A 25,294-nucleotide genomic window follows, 5' to 3' on the forward strand; every position below is an offset into this window, starting at 1 on the left:
GTTATAGTCCAACAGGTTTGATTGGAAGCACACTAGCTTTCGGAGCGACGCTCCTTCATCAGGTGATTGTGGAGGGCTCGATCGTAACACAGAATAACTGAAATTATACATTGAAAAATTGATTGTTAAGCCTTTCATCTGTTAGAATACAGTGATAGTTTTCACTTCTTTCATGTGTAAATCACAAAACCATTTTTTTAAAGTTGCATTCTTGGGTTAGCTGTTAACAATGGTGATAGCTAGACAATATGTTGAAGGCATTTTTTTTATTTTAAGGATGAGAATCGTGCCTATGCATGATAATGGTGCAAACCTTTGGCTATTTTGTATTGTATATATGTGACAGATGATTAAATCAACTTTGCGTAAAAAAAATTGTGAGCATTGGAAATGGGAGTAGAAGTAGGCTATTGGCTTACCAACGTGCTGTGACATTCAATAAGATTATGGCTGATCTCTGGCGTCCATTCTGTTTTCTTTCCTGATCCAACATCCCTCAACATGCAAGTCAATTGAGCCTTGGTTCAACATTGAATTTGATAGCTCTTTAGCACAGAATTTGAATTGCTCACAACCCCCAAGGAGAAATTTCTTTGCTCAGTCTGAAATTATCATTACATTTTACACTAAACTATAGCCCTGACTCTGGATACTCTCATCCAGGGTAATAAAGTCTCAACATCTACTGTCAAGCCCCAAGTCTGAATTTTGCATGCTTCAGTGCCAGCCGTATGTCATTCTTTTGAACTCTGGAGAATAAAAGCCTAATTTACTCAGTCCTCCTTCATAGTGTACCGTCATTCTATGAACTAATCTATAGAACTAGCTTCGCATTGCCGTGCCATTGTTTCCACCTTCCTTTGAAATTTACTTTATAGAACTTTTAGATGGTTTTGTCACTATTCTGTCTCTTTGATTGTCCTACATGTGTTGTTCTTGGTCAGTGCTAGTCTTAGTTATTCTTTCCAGTTTTGTAACCTAATGACAGATTTGCCTGGAGCGGGAAGAAACCACAGACATCCTTTTCCATATTGCTGTATCTCTGATCTTAACCAGAGAAAATATTAGTTTGTTCGGCTTTTTATTTAAAAAAAAAACTCTGGGCACCTTGGAAATATAAAATTAAATACATTTTTAGAGACCTGTGCATAACATGTTCGTTCACTAAAATAAAACTCTCAACACCAGTATATAGTCCCAACAGGTTTATTTGGAAATACAAGCTTTGAGTGCTGCTTCTTTATCAGATAGCTAGTTTTGGGCAGGATCAATTTTAACTTTGTTCACTGCAGTCCAAAAGCGGTATCTTCACATCACTGAAATGAAAGCAGAGCACTGCAGTTCCTGAAGGTCAAAAATAACAACAGAGTGCTGGAGGAATTCAGCAGGTTTGGCAACATCTGTGGAACAAAGTTAACCTTTTGAGTCTAATATAATTCTTCTTTGGAATGTTCTGAGGAAGAGTAATATCAGCCTCTACATTACCTTTGCTGTGAGACCTGTTGAGGGTATCCAGCACTTTCTGTTGATAGTTTAGGTTGGTTTATTCAATAGGCTGTGTTTGTTTCCATTGACAATAGAAATATTCATATTTATTTCTTTGCATATGCTGAAATAAACTATAGTTTGACAAGATGAAAGAAAAGCACTAACTCAATGCATTATGGCTAATATGTTTAACTTGGCTTTTGTAAGCATTGCACATCTGTTCTATTTCCAACTTTCCCTTTCTCGTCGTGTGGTGATGAACTTGTCTGTTTTGTGTGACGTTTCCATCCATTCTGAATAAGAATGAAATAGTATATCTTTTCAATGGGGGAATGTAAGTGTGGAGAGTAGTATTTGAGGGGAAGAGGAATATATTGCAATAGAATTATGCATGAGTACTTTCTCTGCTCCCAGCTAAAGGGGCAAATTCAGTCAGCATTTGGGCAACAAGTAGCCTTTCAGTGCTTTATTAGTATGAAAGTTTATTCTCTATTCCTGAAACGTTTTCATACTTTCTCTGCTCTAGAGCTAGCTAATACTTAAATGAAAATTCATTTATTTTATTCCCCTGCAACTTTCTCCATTAAAAGACAGCCATGACATCAACAGTAGATTAGATTAGATTACTTACAGTGTGGAAACAGGCCCTTCAGCCCAACAAGTCCACATCGACCCGCCGAAGCGCAACCCACCCAGACCCATTCCCCTATACCTAATGCTATGTGCAATTTAGCATGACCAATTCACCTGACCTGCACATTTGTTTTTTGGGATTGTGGGAGGAAACTGGAGCACCTGGAGGAAACCCACACAGACACGGGGAGAATATGCAAACTCCACACACACACAGTCGCCTGAGGCAGGAATTGAACCCGAGTCTCTGGCGCTGAGACGCTCTGGCCACCGTGCCACCCACAAAGTTTGCATTCGTGATTTTAAACTGATACTTAACTATCTTTCAGGAACTCCTGCAGTATATTTTTTTAAAAATTGGTTAGTTAAGTTAGCAAGAGGCTAAAAGCAAGTGAAAATTCTTGATGTCCTGAAGAACTTGCAGAAGGTAAAATTTTGTGAGAAAAGCAGAGGTGAGTTAAAGCAGGACCTACTTTTTACATTATAGAAAAGAAAAGTGAGAACAGTTCCTGTTTCCAACTTGTCTTTTCTTATTTCACTAGTATCAGATCTGAGATGAGCATTATTTGAGCTGCAATCATATTTTTATTAGTTTGATTTTCTGAAGAAGCGTGAAGTTTTTTATTTAAATAGTTGTCTGGTTGTATAAAAGTGTTTTGATGAAAAAAGATGCATTTTGAAGTTTTTCATTTTGCATGCATTAGGGCGTTTTGCAAGAATATCATTTCAAGGAGAAACAAATTTATATTGCATAAGAGGAGAGTGTTGATAGGTTACCAGTTGGAAACTGAGGAATGTAGTATATGGATTTTAGCGCTATTGTGGTAGGTATGTATGTCCAAAATCTGGTGGATTGTATCAAACAGAATATCCTTTCATCTGTTCTCCACAAGCAAGTTACTAACTGTTCCAAACAAAACTCCCAGTACAGTATTCAACACTGATTCTGCGACCGGACAGCAATTGCTGGATAATCCTGAACATGGAACACTTGTTTGTACAGGAAGCTTTGAATATTAATGCTTAAGACCCTGTTCTTTAGGCACAGAAAGGACATACTGTGTCTGCTTTGACTCAACGCTGAACAAGATAGTTCACATTTCTCAGGGCAATGCCTGACAATACGGAGTAAACCTTTCTGATTTAAAATTTAAATAAAGTTTGGCAGTTGACTGTCAATCAGTATTAATGGATGCATTTTCCATGAAAATCTCTCAGCCAATCCAAGTCCAATATTTTCTTTAAAATGCCATGTGTTTTGTTCATTTGTAGAAACTGGACATCGCTGGTTGGTCAGCATTGTTTGTCCATTCCTAGTTGCCTTTGAAAGGTAGTGGTGAGCTGCCGCCTTGAACTGCTGCAGTCCATGTTCTGTAGGTTGAACAACAGTGCCATTAGGGAAGGAATTCCAAGATTTTGACCCAGGATGGTGAGTGGCTTGAAGGAGAACTTAAAGGTGGTGGTGCTCCCTTGCGTCTGCGCTGCCCTTATCCTTTTGGATGGAAGTAGTCATGGCTTTGGAAGGTGCTGCCTGAGGATATTTAGTAAATTGTTGCAGTGTATCTTGTAGATAGTACACATTGATACTGAGTGTCATGAATTAAAGGGAATGGATGTTTGGGGATATGGTGCCAATCAAGTGGGCTGCTTTGTCAAGTTTGTTGAGTATTGTTGGAGCTGCACTCATCTAGACAAATGGGAAATACTTGTCTGACTTGTGTCATGTAGATGGTGGACAGGTGTTGGGGTGTCAGGGGATGAGTTACTTGGTAGAGTATTCCTAGCCTCTGACCTGCTTTTGTAGCCACTGTGTTTATGTGGTGATTTCTGTTGAGTTTCTGGTCAATAGTAATCCCAAGGATATAGGCAATTCAATGATGGTAACATCATTGAATGTCATGGGGTAGTGGTGAGGTTGTCTTTTGGTGATGGTCATTGCCTGATATTTGTGTGGTTACTTATCACTTTTCAGTCTAAGCCTGGACATATCTAAATTTTGTTGCATTTGAACATGGACTGGTTCAGTGTCTGAGGAGTTGCAAATGGTGCTGCACATTGTGCAGTCATTGGTGAACATCCTCACTTATGACCTTGTGATGGAGGGAAGATTGTTGAAGCAGCTGAAGGTGGTTGAGTCGATGGCACTAACTACACTGAGGAACCCTTGGGGAGTTGTCCTGGAGCTGAGATGACAGACCTCCAACAACCATAGCCATCTTCTTATCCACCAGGTATGACTCCAACTAGCAAAGAGTTTGTATCCTGATACTCATTGATTGTTGTTTTGCAAGAGCGCCTAGATGTCACCCTCATTGAATAGTCTTAATGTCAAGGGCTGTCACTGTTACCTTACCTCTGGAGTTCAGTTTTTTTTGTCTCTTTGAACCAAGGCTGTAGTGAGGTCAGGAACTGAGTGGCCATTATGGAGCTTAAACTGGGCGTCACTGAGCAGGTTATTGCTGAGCAAATGCTGCTCAACAGCATATTGATGACATAATTCCTCACTTTACTGATGATTGAGTGTGGACTGAAGCAATAATTGGCTAGTTTAGGTTTGTCCTGCTTTTTGAGGACAGGACATATCTGGACAATTTGTTGTGAAGATGCCTGTGTTGTAACTGCACAGGACAAGCTTCCTAGGGCTGTGGCAAGTTCTGGAGCAGAAGTACTTTTGCTGGAATGTTGTTCGGGCCCATAGCCTTTGCAATATACCGTGTTTTCAACCATGCATGGAGTGCATTGAATTGGCTGATGATTAGAATTTGTGATGGGGAAGACTAGAGGTGGCAGTGATGGATCATCCATTTGGCAGTTCTGGTTGAAGATTGTGAATGCTTCAGCCTTAACTTTAGCACTAAATGATGGGTTCTTCCATCATTTAGGATGGGGATATTTGTGGAACTGCCACCTCAAGTGAGTTGTTTATTGTCCACTGTCATTCATGACTGGATGCAGCAGGACTGTATAGACCTGATCCGTTGATTTTGCGATTACTTAACTCTGTCTGTGGCTTGCTGCTAATGTTGTTTTGGCATGTAAGTAGTCCTGTTTGTTAGCTTTGCCAGAGTGGCACACCATTTTTAGGTATGTCTGCTGCACCTGTCATGCAGGAGAAAGTGAGGACTGCAGATGCTGGAGATCAGAGCTGAAAAATGTGTTGCTGGAAAAACGCAGTAGGTCAAGCAGCATCCAAGGAGCAGGAGAATGAACGTTTTCGGACATAAGGCTTCTTCATTCCTGAAGAAGGGCTAATGCCCGAAACGTCGATGCTGCCTGACCTGCACTTTTCCAGTAACACACATTTTTGCTCCTGTCGTGCACTCTGCATTGAACCAAAGTTGATGCTAATGGTTGAGTCGGGGGTGTGCTCAGCCATGAGATCAAGGGTTATGCCGGAATATGGTTCTGCTGTCAATACCTGGTCTTGAGTTGTTAGATCTGTTTTAAATCTCTATTTTAGCAGGGTGGTAGTGCTACACAACACAATAGAGGTTATTCTCAATGTGAAAGTGGGACTTTGTCTCAACAAGGACTGTGCGGTTGTCACATTTAGTGAAACTGTCATGGACAGGTGTATCTGTCGATGGCAGATTGGTAAAGATTAGGTTAAGTATGTTTTTGTCTCTTGGTTCCCTCACCATCTGCTGCAGATCAGTCTAGCAGCTGAGTCCTTTAGGACTGGACCAGTTTGATTTATGGGTGGCTGCTGAGTCACTAGTGGTAGATATTGAAACCTTCTCACCCAGAGTAATTTTGCTGTCTTGCCACCTGCCATGCTTTGCTCAACATGGTGTACTGATTCATCAGTGGAAAGAAAGTGGTATGTGATAAGCATCAGGCTTCCTTGCCCACGTTTGATCTGAAACCTTCATGGGATCCAGAGTGAATGCTGAGGATTCATTGGGTAACTCCCTCCTGACTATATACCATTGTGCAGCTATCTGAGTCTGTCTTGCCAGTGAGACAGGACATATCTAGGGATGGCGATGATCTTGTCTGGGGCGTTGCCTTACAGATAACGTTCCATAAGTACGACTGTGTCAGGCTGTTGCTTGATCAATCTGTGAGACACATTCTCACATATTCCCTGTGAGACAAATCTCCCAATTTTGGTACTACCCTGAGATGTTAGGAAGGAGGACTTTACAGGGTCGAGAGAGCTGTTTCTGGTGTTGTCTTTTCCAGTGCTTAAATCGATGCCAGGTTATCTGTCCAGTTTCATTTCTTTTATGAGACTTTGTAGCAATTTATATAACTCTGGCTTGCTAGGTGTTTTTAGAGAATAATTGAGAGTTAATCACATTGCTGTGAGTCTGCAGTTCCAAGTAGGCTAGACCAGGTGAGGATGGCATATCATTGAGTAAGATGGATTTTTTTAATGACAATTAACAAATGTTTCTGATCGTCAGTAGATTCTTTATCCCATTTTTTAAAAATTGAATTCAAACCCAGAATGAGAACATTAGCTAGGTTTCTAGATTTATACTCCAGCAATAATACCACTAAGATGTCACCTACCCTGCAATATAATGGTGTTAAATTTCAGGGAAATTGACTCAATTGGAGGCTACATCTAAATAAGTTTCTTCCAGATAGCACAAAAAAATTACCAATTAAAAGATCTTTACACGGTTCAACCACCATCAACCCAAGCAATTTTAAAGCAGATCACACAGATAATCCATAAATGTAACAGCTCTGTTTTAAGTTATCTGCAGTTAGTTATTTCTAACTGACAACACTTGCCTGGTGTATAGGAAGGTTATATATCTAAGTGTTTTTGTCTTCATTAATTGCAACCTTTTTTATGTAACAGCTAAACCAAGCAGGAAATTGACATTCATCTACCTGGCTAATGATGTCATTCAGAATAGTAAGAGGAAAGGTCCTGAATTCACCAAGGCTTTTGAGGGAGTTCTTGTGGATGCTTTTTCACATGTTGCCAGGTACAGTATATGTTGAGCTTTATTTTGTAAAAATATCATGGCTGTGCAATATATAGGAAGTTCATTTGACTAATTTGTTGGTGAATAAGTTTAGAAAAATGCTGACATTTGTCCAGACTTGCAGACTAGCACATCTGATTGTAGTTGAGGTACTAAGATCTCACCTTCTTAACCTCACCCTTCACCTGAGGCATGGTGACCATCAACTTAACTGATCACTAGTCATCCCTCATAATGAGCAAGCAGCCATAATGTCCTATGGGACTATTGTAACTTAATATTGCTATTGTTTACCAGTCCACAAAGGATCACAGGTAGATTTTGTGTCCAATAGAAAGCTTTCTTCCTCTGCACCTTGGGCATACATGTGGAGTTCTATCAGCAGTGAAACAAGGGATGTATATACTGTAACTCTGTATATAGGCCTCTTGTAAAGAAATAGGAAAGTTAAAATCTGCATTATTGAATTGATGAATGGAATTTCAGAAGTTTAAATCCACTGCAAGGTATCAATGAACTCATTTTATGATTTTGATGGAATGTGTCATAATTATTTGTGCGCCTATTTTGGTTTCTGGATTCTACAACTAAGTCTGAATGTAAAGCAAACAAACTGTGAAGTCAAAAGCTTTTGTTGCTTTCTTGAAAGTCAAGCGCATGTTCTAAACTATTTTGTCAAGTTGTAAAAAGTAGTATTAAAGGTGACATGAGTTACAATTTGCTTTGTATGTATGCCAGTGTGAAAAGCATAATCTCGTCACGATGGGATTATGTAAAAGATGGTTTTAAATGGATTTAGAAGTAATTTTGGATTCTGAAATTGGTGTTTCTATATGTAGGAATGCAATCAAACATGTTAATAATTACTTATTAACTTATTAATGATTACTGTCATTGTAGAGTTTCTTCTAACCACGCTGAATCATCTGGGCTTGTTATTAGATTAGATTAGATTAGATTACTTACAGTGTGGAAACAGGCCCTTCAGCCCAACCAGTCCACACCGACCCGCCGAAGCGCAACCCACCCATTCCCCTACATTTACCCCTTATCTAATACTATGGGCAATTTAGCATGGCCAATTCACCTGACCTGCACATCTTTGGACTGTGGGAGGAAACCGGAGTACCCGGAGGAAACCCACGCAGACAAAGGGAGAATGTGCAAACTCCACACAGTCAAGTCACCTGAGTCGGGAATTGAACCCGGGTCTCTGGTGCTGTGAGGCAGCAGTGCTAACCACTGTGCCACTGTGAAATTCCACATTTTTGAACAGAATAGAAAATGAATAAGTTGCATCCAGCCTTTGAGTGAACAGTCGCATCTGACATTTTAATACTGACATGTACAATCTGACAGTACATTTAACATGAGAGCTGGACTGAAATCTGCCCAACTTTACTGACATCTTCCATTTATTAGGTGTTCCTGTGGCATAATGCACTGAATCTCCGTATGACAGTAACATTGAGTGGCTAAACTGAGTAAATGTTAGTATAATATGTCTGTGACAGTGACCAGTGTTTGAGTGTCAACTGGTGATTCCCAATTGCACTCTGCCAGTATCTGCTCTATCAATAACTAACCAGTTGCATGTGAATGGAAGCCATTTATTGTGGATCCACTTTGTAAAGTATAAAGCATGTGCATCAATTTTCTCATCCATAAATTCTCTAAGGAGTTCTCAAATTATTACAAAGTCATTGTTGAGGAAGTTTCACTGGTTTGTGCTGAGTACAATGTAAAATAGGAGTGCTACCATTGGAATGATGTGTTACAGGTATGTTTAGAGACATGATTTAACATACTTCTTCCAATTTCTTTCCAGCAATTATTCTATAAGTAGTTATGGGTGACCATCCATTGAGGACAGAAGCAGGTTTGTTTTGAGTAGCTAACTTTTGTCTTGTTTCCTGATAGAAGCTGAGAGAAATTGTTATCCTTGATCAAAGGTGATATCTTCAAGTTTTTTTGTAAATAGGTTTTCCTTTAAGATAAGTGTAAGAGAAGCCATGTTGTTATTGATGGTCTTAACTCCAATAACTTTTATATTGTTTTTGTTCATATTTTAAAATTTTTTCTTTCCCCAGAGAATCTGAGCAGAGTTGTAAGAAACAAATGGAACGAGTCCTGAATATCTGGCAGGAAAGAATTGTCTATGATATTGATTTTATTCAACAACTTAAGTTAACTGTGGATGAATCTAACAGTCCGCTTCCAGTAGGTATGCAAATCATAACTTATAATATGATCATGTCAGTGTACAATTTGTATATTATAACCTGAATTATTCAGATTATCTTTGTGCTGAATAGGTATTTGGTTGAAACAAACTGTGTTCTGTATGTGACATTTGTAAAGTGGGATATTGGTGTTTAAAATGGTTGTATGTGGGCCACTGTCTGCGACTCATTGAGACTGTTGAGAACAAAATATGTCTGTTAATCTCCTTATTTCATAGTATTGCTTTATGAATGTTACTTCAATTAGCAGTGATCATTACATGATTGAGTTTTGCATTTAATTTGAGGAAGAGAACAAAAAAGGGTTTAAGATGAATGCCTTTAAGGGCAATTATGAAAATATGAAATAGCTGGCTAAAATGAAATGGAAAATTTTGTCAAGGGATAGGATAGTAGGGATGTAGGAGCAGACAGTTTGAGATATTTCGTAACGCTCAACAAAGAAACATTTGAGTGAAAAAGCAATAGTTTGGGAAAGGACTCACCACCTGTGATAGCATACTGAGAAAACACATACAGTTCTGCAAAGATTGCTGGCAAGTCAGACTAGACAGAATGTAACAAACTGCCAAGAATTATTTGAAAGAAATGGGGGAAATAAATAGGGTATTGGGGCAAAGCTAGCCGTAAGTATGAAACTTTCTACTGGTATTTCAAAATGAAAAGTATATCTATAATGAGCATTGATTCATGGTGGATGTTATCTTGGGAATTAATAGTGGAAAATAAGGTCAGTGAACTGAACAGTTAGTTTGCTTCTGTCTTCACTGTAGAAAACACAAATAACTTTCCAGAAATGATTGGAAATCATAGGGAAAGGGAGTAACAACGTAAAATGGAGTTATAGAAATTTACAGCACGGAAACAGACTCTTCAGTGCAATTCACCCATGCCGACCAAATATCCCAAATTATCTAGTTCAATTTGCCAGCATTTGACTCATGTCCCTCTAAATCCTTCCTATACCCATCCAGAGATTTTAAAAGTTGTAATTATATCAGCTTCCACCACTTCCTCTGACAGTCTTTTGTATACCACCCTTTGTAAAAAAAAAAGAATTGCCTGTTCCTTTCAAATTTTTCTCCTCTTGCCCTAAACCTATGCCCTCTAGTTCTGGACTCCCCCAGCCCAGGGAAAAGGCCTCGATAATTTACCCTATCCACACCCCTCATTATTTTATAAACCTCTACAAGATCATCCCTCAGCCTTTGACAGTTAAAATCTGTAGGGAAGGGGTACTGAGTTGTTTATTAGAATTCAAACCTGAAAATCCCCATATCCTGATTGGGTAACATAATATGAACAGGGGATTTAGTTAGGTAACAGGAATTAGAAAGTTGGCTTAAATCTTTTTGCATGTTGAATTCAGAATAAATTAAACTTGGTAATCCAGTGGAATAGAGAATTTTTCAGTGAGCTTGTTTGTCTGATCTTGTGTTTAGTTTCGAGCTGCATTGTCTTTGTGCTGGGTCATTTGCATCTTTTGTGCAACTGTAGAAAATATAAAATTTTGTAAAATACTGAAAATAGTTATCAAGCCGTCAGAAATGCTTGGTATTATTGCAAAGCTAATATAAAAACAAAAATCTCTACAGTGTGGAAATAGGCTATTTGGCCCAACAACTCCACACGGACCCTCCAAAGAGTATCTCACCCAGACCCATTCCCTGCCCTTACTACTGTTTCCCCTGACTAATATATCTAGCCTACATGTTGGGCAATTTAGCATGGCCAATTCACCTAACGTGCATATCTTTGGACTGTGGGAGGAAACACAGACGTGGATAGAATGTGCAAACTCCATACAGACCATTGCCTGAAGCTGTGCCCTGGTCCTGTGAGGCAACAGTGCTAACCACTGAGCCAGAATTGGTCAGGGACCTAGAAGTGAAGGAGCCATTGGGAAGTAGTGACCATAATACAATAAGCTTCAGTCTGCAATTTGAGAGGTAGAGGGTACAATTGGAAGTGACAATATTTCTGTTGAATAAAGGGAAGTATGAAGATATGAGGGAGGAGCTGGCCAAAGTTCAATGGTGCAATATCTTAGCAGGGGTGACAGTGGAGGAACAATGGCAGATATTTCTGTGTATAATGCAGAAATTGCAGGATCAGTTCATTCCAAATAGGAAGAAAGATCCTAGGAGGAGACATGGGTGGCTGTGGCTGACGAGGGAAGTTAAGAAGCATATAAAGTTAAGAGAAATAGCAAAGATAAGTGGGAAAACGGAGGACTGGGAAGCTTTTAAAGAACAATAGAGGATTACTAAGAAGGAAATACGCAGAGAAAAAATGAGGTACGAAGGTAAACTGGCAAATAATATAAAGGAGGATAATAATAAGAGTTTTTTTAGGTATGTGAAAGGCAAAAAATTGGTTAAGACTAAAATTGGGTCCTTGAAGACAGAAACAGGGGAATATATTACGGGGAACAAAGAAATGACAGAAGAATTGAATTGATACTTCAGATCTGTGTTCACTGGGGAAGACACAAGCAATCTCCCTGAGCTAACAGTGGCTGAAGGACCTGAACTTAAGGGAATTTATATTTGCCAGGAATTGGTGTTGGAGAGACTATTGGGTCTGAAGGTTGATAAGTCCCCGGGCCTGATGGTCTACATCCCAGGGTTCTGAAGGAAGTGGCTCAAGAAATTGTGGATGCGTTGGTGATTATTTTCCAGAGTTCGATAGATTCGGGATCAGTTCCTGCGGATTGGAGGGTGGCTAATGTTGTACCACTTTTTAAGAAAGGTGGGAGAGAGAAAGCAGGAAATTATAAACCAGTTAGTCTGACCTCAGTGGTGGGAAAGATGCTGGTGTCTATTATAAAGGATGAAATTACGACACATCTGGATAGTAGTAACAGGATAGGTCAGAGTCAGCATGGATTTGTGAAGGGGAAATCATGCTTGACTAATCTTCTGGAATTTTTTGAGGATGTAACTCTGAAGATGGACGAGGGCGATCCAGTAGATGTAGTATACCTGGACTTTCAGGAAGCTTTTGATAAAGTCCCACAAAAGAGGTTAGTGGGCAAAGTACTGACTTGGATTGAAAGTTGATTGGCAGATAGGAAACAAAGAGTAGTGATAAACGGCTCAATTTCGGAATGGCAGGCATTGACCAGTGGGGTACCACAGGGATCAGTACTGGGACTGCAGCTTTTTACAATATATGTTAATGATATAGAAGATGGTATGAGCAATAATATTAGCAAATTTGCTGATGATACTAAGCTGGGTGGCAGGGTGTAATGTGACAAGGATGTTGGGAGATTACAGAATGACCTGGACAAGTTAGGTGAGTGGTCAGATACATGGCAGATACATTTATCCACATTAAATTGCATGATTATCCACTTTGGTGGCAAGAACAGGAAGACAGATTACTACCTAAATGGAATCAATTTAGGTAAAGGGGCAATACAAAGAGATCTGGGTGTCAGTGAAGGTAAGCATGCAGGTACAGCAGGTAGTGAAGAAGGCTAATAGCATGCTTGCCTTCATAACAAGAGGGAATGAGAATAGAAGCAAAGAGATTCTTCTGCAGCTGTACAGGGCCTTGTGAGACCACACCTGGAGTACCGTGTGCAGTTCTGATCTCCATATTTGAGGAAAGACATTCTGGCTATTGAGGGAGTGCAGCGTAGGTTCACAAGGTCAATTCCTGGAATGGCAGGATTACCTTACACTCAAAGACTGGGCTTGTATATCCTTGAGTTTAAAAGACTGAGAGGGGATCTTATTGAAGCATATAAGATTATTAAAGGATTGGTCACTCTGGAGGCAGGAAACATGTTTCCGTTGATGGGTGAGTGCTGAACCCGAGGACACAGCTTAAAAATACGGGGTAGACCATTTAGGACAGAGATGAGGAGAAACTTCTTCACCCAGAGAGTGGTGGCTGTGTGGAATGCTCTGCCCCAGAGGGCAGTGGCGACTCAGCCTCTGGATTCATTTAAGAAAGAGTTGGATAGAGCTCTCAAGGATAGTGGAATCAAGGGTTATGGAGATAAGACAGGAACAGGATACTGATTAAGGATGATCAGCCATGATCATATTGAATGGTGGTGCAGGCTTGAAGGGCAGAATGACCTACTCCTCCACCTATTGTCTCTCTGTCCTGACCCTCCAAATAGCATCCCACCCAGACTCAAACTCCATCCTGTCTCTGTAATCCTGTATTTCCTATGGCTAAACTACCTAGCTTCCACATCCCTAGACATTATGGGTAATTTAGTGTGGCCAATCTACCTAATCTGCACATCTCTGAACTGTGGGAAGAAACCAAAGCACCCACGTGAACCCTGGGAGAATATGAAAACTCCACACAGTCGCCTGAAGGTGGAGTTGAACACACGTCGTGGGCACTGTAAGGTAGTAGAGCTAACCACTGAGCCACCGTCCTGCCAAATGCTGGAGATCTGACATGTATGTTTTTTTTAAAAAAAACAAGATCTGTGGTAATTCAAATCTGGAAGCATCTTTTTTCTAGAGAAGATGAGTTCATGTTTTGAGTTCAATATAAATGTGAAGTCATTGGATTTGAAACATTAACTGTTTCTCTTAATAAATATTACCTATCCGAGTTTTTCCAGTGCTTTCTGTTTTTGTTTTATTACAAAGCTGCTGTCCATACTAATCGTTTTGAAATTTTGATTCAGATTTGAAGAACGCAATTAATGTTTAAAAGCTTTGTTTTCAATACAAGTTTACTACTTGCTTGACTTTATTATACTATACTAAAACATATTTTGAACACTGGGAGCTTTGTTTGTGGTGTGTTCCCTTATGCTATTTTAACCAATCAAAATTAAGTTTTAAATTCAGAATTTACCAGTGATAACACAGGTCTGTGTATGTCCTGGTTGACATTTCAAGTTTGTTTTTTAATCTTAAGTATAAATGGTAGTTGCAAATAAGAGTAAGTTATGCTTAACTAAGCAGTATCGTATTATCCCTAAACATATACCAAATAAAAATAAATGCTGTTTATAGCGTTTATCCTACTGATGAACAAGTTTAGTTCTGTATAGGTAACATTAGAATACAAAGTAAAAAAGCAAAGTACGTAGATAGTGTTGTGTTGCAGAACGCTTGATAATTAAAGCCTTAATTACACTTTCAAGAGATTCAGTGCATTAAGCTTTGAAAGAGTTATTTGCGTTATGTTCTTATGAGGGAGAATCACATTCTCATTAATAAACTTGAGCTTTATTTTTTTTTCCATACGTGGGATTTGATTGATGCTAGCAACACTAACATTTATTGCCTAAAGTTTAACCACCTTGCTGAGAGTCTGAAGTCATATGTAGGCCAGGTAATGATGACAGATTAGTAAACGAGATGGATCTATACAACAATTGACTGGTTACACGGTTGCCATCAGGCTAGCTTTTTATCGAAGAGTTCAAGTTTCATTTTCTGCTATGGTGGAATTTGCATGTATATCCAATGACATTGCCACTACATCACCACCTGTCCTTTTAGAAATTTGCTGTTTGCAAGTAAAATTACTGTGCTTTCAAAATAATTAATCATTTTTGTTTTCCTGAAATAGTTTTGAAAGAGTTAACCACAACAGTGATTTAAAGCAGAAAGCAATGATGATTTGTGGGAGTTAAACATTTTAAATAGTTGTTATTGTCTGTGTGGCTACCTATAAATCTGCATTGACTGTGATTATAGGAAGAATTTGGACAACTAAGTAGTAGATTAAAATTCCACAGTTACGTTTAATCTGATTAGTTTTATTTTGTTATTGAGAATGTTGTTTATCTGCTCTTCATCCGTTTGTTTTGATGTAATTAGCATAGTTAATTTTTATACAAATATTTGAAGTCATAATGTTTTGAATTTATGATCTTTAATAATGGAAAGTAGAATGTTTTTCAACTGAAAAAAAAGTTGTAATCTGGAATAAGTACTTCAGCATTGTGAGTGATATGGTATTGAGTTACACCTGCATTTACATTTCTTGCAAAAGTCTTGATATCTCTGATGCCGAATACAACAAATTCAACTTGGGTTAAAATATTGTAGGCAATATATTAAGACGGCAAGTATCCTGAGTGTGCAGGAAATAAATTTTACAGTATTAGAATGTTTTCTTGACTTCATGTAGAATCTCAATTCAATATGGTTATTGCATTGAATACAGCATCTTTGATTTGATACTACATTTTTTTATGATCCCATATTGTGCATGAAGCGCACACAGGGTTCAGTTTGCAGCCAAAATATGACCATAAGATGTATCAACGGCAGTAGGTTGTTTGGCTCATGGAGTCCGCTCCACCGTTCAATGAAATCATGCTGACCTGATAATACTCAACTCCACTTTCTTGCCTTATCCCTGTAATGTTTGACTCCCTTAATAATTAGATTTCTGTCTATCTCAGCTTTGAACATACTTAATGACATCGATAGCCCACTACAGTAATGAATTCCTCAGATTCACACTGAGATCCAACCAGCAATCTGGTTGTTTTGAATCTATGATGTGTAATCAGGCAGGTTTAATAAATTATCTCAATGTAAAATATGCCCTGTGAAACAGTAATCTTAATAAGGTAGAGTTTAATATCACTTCCATCAGAAACAACTGTGCTAAACATAAATAATAATTACAAAGGAATGAGAGCAGAGCTAGCCGGGTGGACTGGAAAAGGAATTTAGCAGGGAAGACTGTTGAGGCTCAACAGCACTTATTTAAGCAAGTAATTAATGATTCACCTGAAATACATCCAATTGAGAAAAAGGGCCCTAGGAAAAGGATAAACCAAACGTAGTTTACCAGGAATGTTGAGGATAACAAATGGAAAGGAAATCATACAATATGGCAAAGAATAGTGGTTAGCCAGATCATTACGGAAGTTTCAAAAAAGAACAAAAGGAAGAGAGAAAGTATGCACGATAATGATCACTAAAGAAAAAATACCAGGGAAGCTAATAACTAAAGATCAATAAGTTTACTGGATCTGATGAGATGCATCTTAGAATATTAAAGAAAGTAGCTACATTGTGTTTGTTTATCCCCTTCTCCTCCCTTTTAACTCCTTGATTGCTTAATATTTTTGGAAAACTGTTGGTATCCTTTTGCATGAAAACTTATGCCAAGTATTTGTTTGACTCTACTGCCATTTCCTGACTCCCCACTATAATTGCTCCAGCCTCATTCTCTAAGGGGCCTTGGTTAGTATTACTTCTTTCTTCCTTTGTTTATACTTAAGGAAGCTCTTATTGTCTCTGTGTTCCTTGCTAGTTTGCTTTGTTTTTATTTTCTCTTTTATTATTGTTATGGTCATCCTTTTTTGGCTTTTAAAGTTTCTCCTATTCTCTGCCACTAATCTTTACCACATTGGTTTTTTTTCCCCTTCAATTTGATGTTGTACTTAAATGGACCATGGTTAATGATAGTTGGTTTACCCCTTTCCTAGAATTCTTTTTCTCCACTAAGATATATCCTTGCTGTGAGTCATGAACTTTGTTTTTGAATGGGTGCCATTGACCTCTTGAGTATTGTGATCCTATCCCAGCTAATTTGCTGAGTAGTTGACAGGCCACTCCAAAATATAGCCGGACCTAGAAGTACCAGATTAAAATCTTAAGCTGTAAAAATGTTTTCCCTCTACCAATTTCTTTATTTTCTAATCAACCTGTTTGAGATGTTCTAACGCACCCTTGGAGCAAGCAGGACTTGAACCCAAGGCCCTTTCTCAATGTCTCAAAATCATTAGAAAATTAAAACGTTTGAGATGTTCGTTGGTTGAAGAAATAAGCTGACTTTTTGACTAGAAAATAGACAAAATGACCTATCAAACTCGGTTGAATGGAGCCATATTATTTTTAAGTGAATAATGAAAATATCACACATTTGGAATGAATGCAGAAACCTTTCCTTCAATGAGAGATACAATCTGGAACTCAAATTTGTTTGAGAAATTGAACCACAGTTCTAAGAAACTGTAACAATATCAATAAAAGTTGGGGAGTAAAAAAATGTAGTGTTCATTCCACATTTCAACACAGCCTGATGCTTTATTCCTTTATAAATATAATGTATTATGATGTTTTCAGGTTTATGTTTTCTCCAGCTGCTATGATGAAAGTTTTCCATTTCAAAATAATTATAAATCTGTAATACAGGTGTTAGAATTTGAATTGGAATAGGATGCCCTACAGAATATCATTGAAACTTCTGATTTCTTTCATAATTGCAAGCTTTTGAATTGTGAATAGTGTAGGCAGAAGATACTCTGCAATCTCTGTTAAAACAGTTCCATGCCCAAGAAAAACATATTTGGTTTTGCTAGGTTTTTTTTCTTTCCTCCAAGATAGAAGTATCTTTACTATTTTGACTATTTAGCAATGCATTGAGAAGTTGCAAAGCTTTGCAAGTTAGAAAGGAGTAAAATTATATTTCTAAGCTTTATTTGGAAACAATAAAAGAAAATTTTTGAAGAAAATCTGCATTTGTGTTGGACTTTTTTCATTCCTATTGAATTTCACAAGTGATTCAATGTTTTTAATAACCTGGCTCCTATTTTGAGTTGGGAATTTGGCAAGAAATTGCAAGTAAAATATTACCGTGAGGAAATGGGCGGCATGGTGGCTCATTGATTTGCACTGCTGCCTCTCAGCGCCCTTCTCAGGCAACTCTGTGTGGAATTTGCACATTCTACCTGTGTCTGTGTTTTCCTTTAGGTCTTTGGTTTCCTCTCATAATCTAAAGATGTGCAGCTCTGGTGAATTGGTCATGCTAAATTGCCCATTGTATTAGGTGCATTAGTCAGGGGTAAATATAGAATAGGCGAGTGGGTCTGAGTAGGTTACTCTTTGGAGTGTCGGTGTGGACTTGTTGGGCCAAATGGCCTATATCCAAATTGTAAGGAATCTAATCTATGAAAAGTTAATCCTGATTAGTTGAGACTGACTGGCAATTAAGATGAACATCTCAAATTTTTAAGCTAATGCCAGCAGTTAAACCTTGGGGAAGTTTTATTGCAAAAGGTGTCCAGTTGCAATAGGCAGTGGCAATTGAAAGACTTCCTAAACATTAGCATCTTGCTTCCAAAGCAAGTATCCATGCTTTGATTGTTTAAATTTCTCCCTTGTTGTTTTAGGATTATTGGAAAACTGAGAATTCCTGGACTGTTTGAATAAATTTTGTGTTTTCTGCATTTTTTTTTGTAGGTTAGGAGCTTAAAGTGATGTAAAATTGCAATAGCATTTAGTGTGTACCCCAGTAATTACCGTCTGACAGCAAATTTAATCTTTGCAGAGAATGCTGGTTCTAAAGTCGTATATGATCAACCACCATCTTGCCCATCATCCAGTGAAAGGCAATTTCGATCTAACAGAGTTCGTAATGCCGAGGTTGTAAAAGGTCATGAATCAGCAACATCTGACTCTTCATGCAGCATCTCATCTGATACCAGATATCTAGGTCAGTAGGTTTCCAGAGAGCCAATAGTTATACCATCTTTCTAAAGAAGATGGAATAATTCCACAAAAGGAAATACTTTAAGATGCATCCAGCCTTTACTATTTTGTGAAGTTGGTTATGCCTGTGTCTCACCTCTGATCATGGCTCAGGAGGTGGTTAATGGTTTTTGTTTTAAAGTCTTAATTTTTAAAAAAAGTGACATTTATTTGCCTGTATGTAGTGCCCATGAATTGGATTTCTTGATATTTTGTTTTTCATGCTGAACATCTGGTGGAAGTGGAAAGCTGAAATGGTGAGGTGTTCAAGCTGTTTAGGATAGTACAAATCACTTTTTTTCTCTTGTAATTGAGAAAGGAAACACTTCATTTTTGTGGAAAGCAAGACTTGGATCGAGAAGTTAGTTTGCATTGATGGTGTTATTCGCATTCTCAACATTCAAAGCCTTTATGCTGAATGAATTACTTTTGAAGTGTAGTCATTATTATTGAGGTAGTTGAAGAACCCTATTTGCTGTTTGTTGGATAGTTCTGTGCAATGTCTTAAACTTCTCTGCATAAAGGCAAATATGTCCTTGGAATGTAATTTAGTCAGAAATGTAGCATGTCTGACAATCCCACATTCCCTAGCTTTATGCAGTGAAATATCAGCTTTGATTTATGTAAAGAGGTTTTTTGATTCCTGAACTGTACTACTTTGATTCAAATATCAGAAAATTAGCACTGAATCAATTGACAAATATTGTGACTGTACAGGACATTGTTGAGGCTACTTTTGGAATAAATGTACAATTCTGTTTGCCTTTCTATAGGAAGGATGTGAGTAAACTTGAGTGCAGAAAAGATTTGCAAGCAAATTGCCGTGACTGGAGGATCTGAGCTATAGGGAGAAGCGCAATAGGCCGGAGCTATTTTTCTTGGCGAGTCGTCAACTGAGGGTTGACCTTGTAGGCGTTTATAAAATTATGAGGGATATGGATAGGGTGAATAGCCATGGTCTTTTTCTGAGGAAGAAGTCATCGAGACCTAGAAGACCTAAGTTTAAGGTGTGAGGGGAAAGATTTAAAAGGGACTTGAGGGGTAACTTTTTCAAGCAAAGGGTGGTGCGTGTATGGAACAAGGTGCCAGAGGAAGTGGCGAAGGTGGGTACGATTACAGCATTTAAAAGGCAAGTGGATGAGTATATGACTAGGAAGGGTTTCGAGTTATATTGGCCAAATGCTGGCAAATGGAACTAGATTAGATTGGGATGTCTGGTCGGCAGTGATGAGTTGGACTGAAGGTTCTGTTTCTGTTCTGTATGACTCTGATTTCAAAAAGCAAAAGCAACATTTAATAATCAAGCAAGAAGGTGGCATTGTTGTTTTAAACTTTTTTAGAAGGTTGTACTTTAGACTAAAATCATGCCATTTTCATTGTTGTTTTTACTAGGTTGTATTTCACAGCTTCTCCCATATAGCAGATGCTCCCCCTTTCAACTGTGCCATGAAGATCATGAACATCACTTGATCATTTTTGCAAAGGGGGAGAATCTGAGCATTATCTTGGACTCTGAATCCAAAAATTATTGAATGATTACAGCACTGAAGGAACCATTCAGTGCTGTAATCATTCAATAATTTTTGGATTCAGAATCCAAGATAATGCTCAGAGTCCATGCTGTCCATATACAAGAGCAGTTCAGCTAGTATGCATCCCATAGTATGTTCCTGTATCTCTGTAAAAATTTCCTTATCGGGCACTTATTCAATTTCAATGGTCAAACAGTTTGTAAAATTCTTGCCAAATTTGATGCGAGTTACTGAAGCATTAAGGCAACTCACGAAGCAATTTCAAATGATCAAGAATATGTTAATGTTGCCTGATTCTGGCACTGCAATCTTTCGTTATCAACTATAATTGCAGTTGGTGCCACAGGTTTCAGGGCAGTCTTCAAATCCAGGAAAATGGATGCCAATTTCAAATGACAGATTTCAAGCACTGTCAGGTACTGAGAAGAGACGTGGATTCATGCAGAATGATGCTCTTTCTGTCAAAGGGAATTCCACATAGTTCTTAGGCAGTTTCCTAATGATTACATGGCTTATTTTACTGAAAAATATGGATTTGAACATCTTGCAAATTTCCTGGAATTTCTTAATCTGTTGACTAAGTGTAGAACAAGGAATCATAGCAATCAAAGCACTCTTACCATGTGGGTTAGCACATTTGGAGTTATTGATGGGAAAGAGACTTCAAAACATAACTGTTATCATACTTGAGAAATTGCTCCGTGGTCTAAATGTCTAGGAGTATCAAGGAATGCAAGACAGAAATCTTACACAATACAGTAAACAGAAGAAACTACAACAGGCTCTAAGAGTGTAGAATGCAGACCAAAACAGATGGGATCGTTGTCCAGACAGATCAGCAGAGATTGCATCTGGTGCACATATCACAATACACAATAAGAAGAAATAATGGAAAGCTTATTCCATTAAATCCATAAGTTTCTTCCCAAAGTCAGCAAAGAATCATTTATTGGTCAGGTTAATTGTCCATGCTAAATTGCCTATATTGTTAGGTGAAGGGGTAAATGTAAGGGTATGGGTGGGTTGCCCTTCGGCTGGTCGGTGTGGACTTGTTGGGCCAAAGGGCCTGTTTTTACACTAAGTAATTTAATCTAACCTAATCTAAATGAGCCAAATGTTGAAACTTAAAAGTAGAAGTGTAGAGGTACACAATATTTTATCTGAAATTGGAAAAGCTCCGAAATCTGAACTCTTTTTGTGAAGTGTTTTTTTTCTCCATAACAAGGTTGTTTGGTGTGCAAACAGTTAATCCAATTCCACACCCACTTGACCCACGTCAATCAGATGTGACGTGGTGGCGTGACCCAGTACTGGCAAGCATCAGTTCTGTCTCAGCACTCATGGTGCTCACAGATGCATCTGCTGTTTGGTAAGATTCTTTTTATTTCACCATTAAACAATCACTTATTCTGAAAATTAGCCTGCCCCAAAGATTCCTGGTAAAGGATTGTGTACCTGTACTAAAAATGTCACTGCAAACAATCAAAATTAAGGAAGAAAAGTTATTTTTTAGAAAGAAAATCAGCGATCTTCCAAGTTCAAGTTCTACTTTTCATGGAAGAATTGTGGAACCTGCTGAGAAATAAAATGTGTCCAAGTCTTTGTTGAAGATGTACAATCAGGTGAATTGGCCATACTAAATTGCCCATTGTGTTAGGTGCATTAGTTAAGGGTACGTATGGGGTAGGGGAATGGATCTGGGTGGGTTGCTCTTCGGAGGGTTGGTGTGGACTTGTTGGACCGAAAGGCCTGTTTCCATACTGCAGGGAATCTAATCTAATCAAAAAGCTGTTTCGGGTTGATAAATGATGTTGTATCTAGGGTCAGGCCCAAAAATTTAATGTCTGGTTTCCACCTTTTAGGAAATTCGTACATATATACTAAAGAAAACAACATAAGCAACAGTCAAATGAACTAGAGCAAAACAAAATCTCCCAAAAGAGCTTCACGCTGCAAATATTCAGTTTTTTTAAAAAGTAAAATGTCATTTCTGATGACCACTGGTTCTGGTTTCTCGAATTATTTAGGAAAATGTTTTTGTCAGTAATCAAGTGCCTAATTGGTGCTAGCTAATTTTTTGAGGTAGTATCTCCTTAAAAGTGATAGCTTGTCAATGCCCTACTGGCTAGCTAAGGCCTGAGCAGTACCATCATTAAATTAGACCTGTGGAATTACACTTTACCAAACTCCAGTATCTTAGACCTTTATCAGGTTAGTAAAAGGAGTGTTACTTCTACCTGTATTTTTACAAATATATTAAGGACAAAAGGGTAACTAGTGAGAGAATAGGACTCCTCAAAGATCAGCAAGGCGGCCTTTGTGTGGAGCCACAGAAAATGGGGGAGATACTAAATGAATATTTTGCATCAGTATTTATTGTGGAAAAGGATATGGAAGATATAGACTGTAGGGAAATAGATGGTGACATCTTGCAAAATGTCCAGATTACGGAGGAGGAAGTGCTGGATGCCTTGAAATGGTTAAGGGTGGATAAATCCCCAGGACCTGATCAGGTGTACCTGAGAACTCTGTGGCAAGCTAAAAAAGTGATTGCTGGGCCTCTTGCTGAAATATTAGTATCGATAGTCACAGGTGAGGTGCCAGAAGACTGGAGGTTGACAAATGTTGTGCCACTGTTTAAGAAGGGCGATAAAGACAAGCCAGGGAACTATAGACCGGTGAGCCTGACCTCAGTGGTGGGCAAGTTGTTGGAGGGAATCCTGAGGGACAAGATGTACATGTATTTGGAAAGGCAAGGACTGATTCGGGGTAGTCAACATGGCTTTGTGCGTGGGGAATCATCGAGTAAAAAATGAGGTCTGCAGATGCTGGAGATCACAGCTGCAAATGTGTTGCTGGTCAAAGCACAGCAGGCCAGGCAGCATCTCAGGAATAGAGAATTCGACGTTTCGAGATGAAGGGCTTATGCTCGAAACGTCGAATTCTCTATTCCTGAGATGCTGCCTGGCCTGCTGTGCTTTGACCAGCAACACATTTGCAGCGTGGGGAATCATGTCTCACAAACTTGATTGAGTTTTTTGAAGAAGTAACAAAGAAGTTTGAGGGCAGAGCAGAAGATGTGATCTATATGGACTTCAGTAAGGCGTTCAACAAGGTTCCTGATGGGAGACTGATAAGCAAGATTAGATCTCATGGCATACAGGGAGAACTAGCCATTTGGATAAAAAACTGGCTCAAGGGTAGAAGACAGAGGGTGGTGGTGGAGGGTTGTTGTTCAGACTGGAGGCCTTTGACCAGTGGAGTGCCACAAGGATCGGTGCTGGGCCCTCTACTTTTTGTCATTTACATAAATGATTTGGATGTGAGCATAAGAGGTACAGTTAGTACATTTTCAGATGACACCAAAATTGGTGGTGTAGTGGACAGTGAAGAGGGTTACCCCAGATTACAACAGGATCTGGACCAGATGGGCCAATGGGCTGAAAAGTGGCAGGTGGAGTTTAATTCGGATAAATGCGCGATGTTGCATTTTGGGAAAGCAAATCTTAGCAGGACTTATACACTTAATGGTAAGGTCCTAGGGAATGTTGCTGAACAAAGAGACCTTGGAGTGCAGATTCATAGCTCCTTGAAAGTGGAGTCGCAGGTATATAGGATAGTGAAGAAGGAGTTTGGTATGCTTTCCTTTATTGGTAAGAGTATTGAGTACAGGAGTTGGGAGGTCATGTTGGAATATTGCGTGCAATTCTGGTCGTCTTATCGGAAAAATGTTGTGAAACCTGAAAGGGTTCAGAAAAGATTTACAAGGGTGTTGCCAGTGTTGGAGGATCTGAGCTACAGGGAGAGGCTGAATAGGCTGGGGCTATTTTCCCTGGAGCGTCGGAGGCTGAGGGGTGACCTTATAGAGGTTTACAAAGTTATGAGGGGCACGGATAGGATAAATAGACAAAGTCTTTTCTCTGGGGTCGGGGACTCCAAAACTAGACGGCATAGGTTTAGGGTGAGAGGGGAAAGATATAAAAGAGACCTAAGGGGCAACTTTTTCATGCAGAGGGTGGTACGTGTATTGACTGAGCTGCCAGAGGATATGGTGGAGGCTGGTACAATTGCTGCATTTGAGAGGCATTTGGATGGGTATATGATTAGGAAGAGTTTGGAGCGATATGGGCTGGGTGCTGGCAGGTGGGACTAGATTGGGTTGGGATATCTGGTCGGCATGGACGGGTTAGACCGAAGGGTCTGTTTCCATGCTGTATATCTCTGACTCTATGAACAAGTATTTGTAGAATTAACTTCTAAAAGGTATTCATGACTCTGATGCTATCACTCTCTTGAAAAGGGAATTTACTCAGCATTCAAACACCTTTAATTTACACACCCAATGTAATCTCCCTAACAGGTTTTTTTGCCATCTAAATCTGTCTATTGTTCCCACTGACAATCTAGAAACAATTAATTTCTTATGATTGTTCATAATCTAGTATTAGGAAACTTGGATTCTCAAGTAGATGAACAAAGCATGAATTTGATTTGAATTTCTACATTATGTGCATTAAGAAGAGAAAGGCATTGTTCTAGTTTAATTTTTGAGTGGCATAACAGGGTCTCTGAAACTTTGTTTACTTGCTTCTTAATGAGGTGCTTTAATAACAGAAGAAAGGGATGAAAACTGCTGTTGTCTATTGACAGGGGTTCACAGGAAGACAGAACTATGCAGAAAGTCAGGCAATGTACAGATTTAATCAGCAAGAAAAGGCACTGCAACTTCAGCCATCTCCACAAAACTATGATTGGTGAAAACTCAAAAAGCAAAAAACTGCTGGGAGCTGGGGGTATGAAAAATTTGCGTTTACTCTGAAAGTTTGGAAGCTGATAAGAAAACTTCAGAAACCATTCCAACTCAACAGGCAGCTTTAAATTGGAGACAGAGTGCCCTTCACTAAGATTTAAATATCTGTAATGTTCATGTTAAGGGTAAGCAGACTGAAACTTTATTCAGAGAATTTTAG

General features: G+C 38.8%; 1 protein-coding gene across 2 annotated transcripts in view; it reads left to right on the forward strand.

The window, feature by feature from the left end:
• rprd1b (regulation of nuclear pre-mRNA domain containing 1B) overlaps window positions 1–25,294 on the forward strand; it is a 50,369-nt gene that overhangs the window by 1,127 nt on the left and 23,948 nt on the right. Inside the window, exons 2-4 of one of the 2 annotated variants that reach the window (XM_060836295.1) lie at window positions 6,938–7,067; window positions 9,158–9,291; window positions 18,593–18,757. In XM_060836295.1, coding sequence (XP_060692278.1) covers window positions 6,938–7,067; window positions 9,158–9,291; window positions 18,593–18,757 — 429 coding nt within the window. The remainder of the gene's footprint in view (window positions 1–6,937; window positions 7,068–9,157; window positions 9,292–18,592; window positions 18,758–25,294) is intronic. The other variant, XM_060836296.1, reaches the window with a different exon arrangement.

The sequence above is a fragment of the Hemiscyllium ocellatum genome, chromosome 15 (assembly GCF_020745735.1).
Source record: "Hemiscyllium ocellatum isolate sHemOce1 chromosome 15, sHemOce1.pat.X.cur, whole genome shotgun sequence".
Classification (NCBI taxonomy): Eukaryota; Metazoa; Chordata; class Chondrichthyes; order Orectolobiformes; family Hemiscylliidae; genus Hemiscyllium; species Hemiscyllium ocellatum.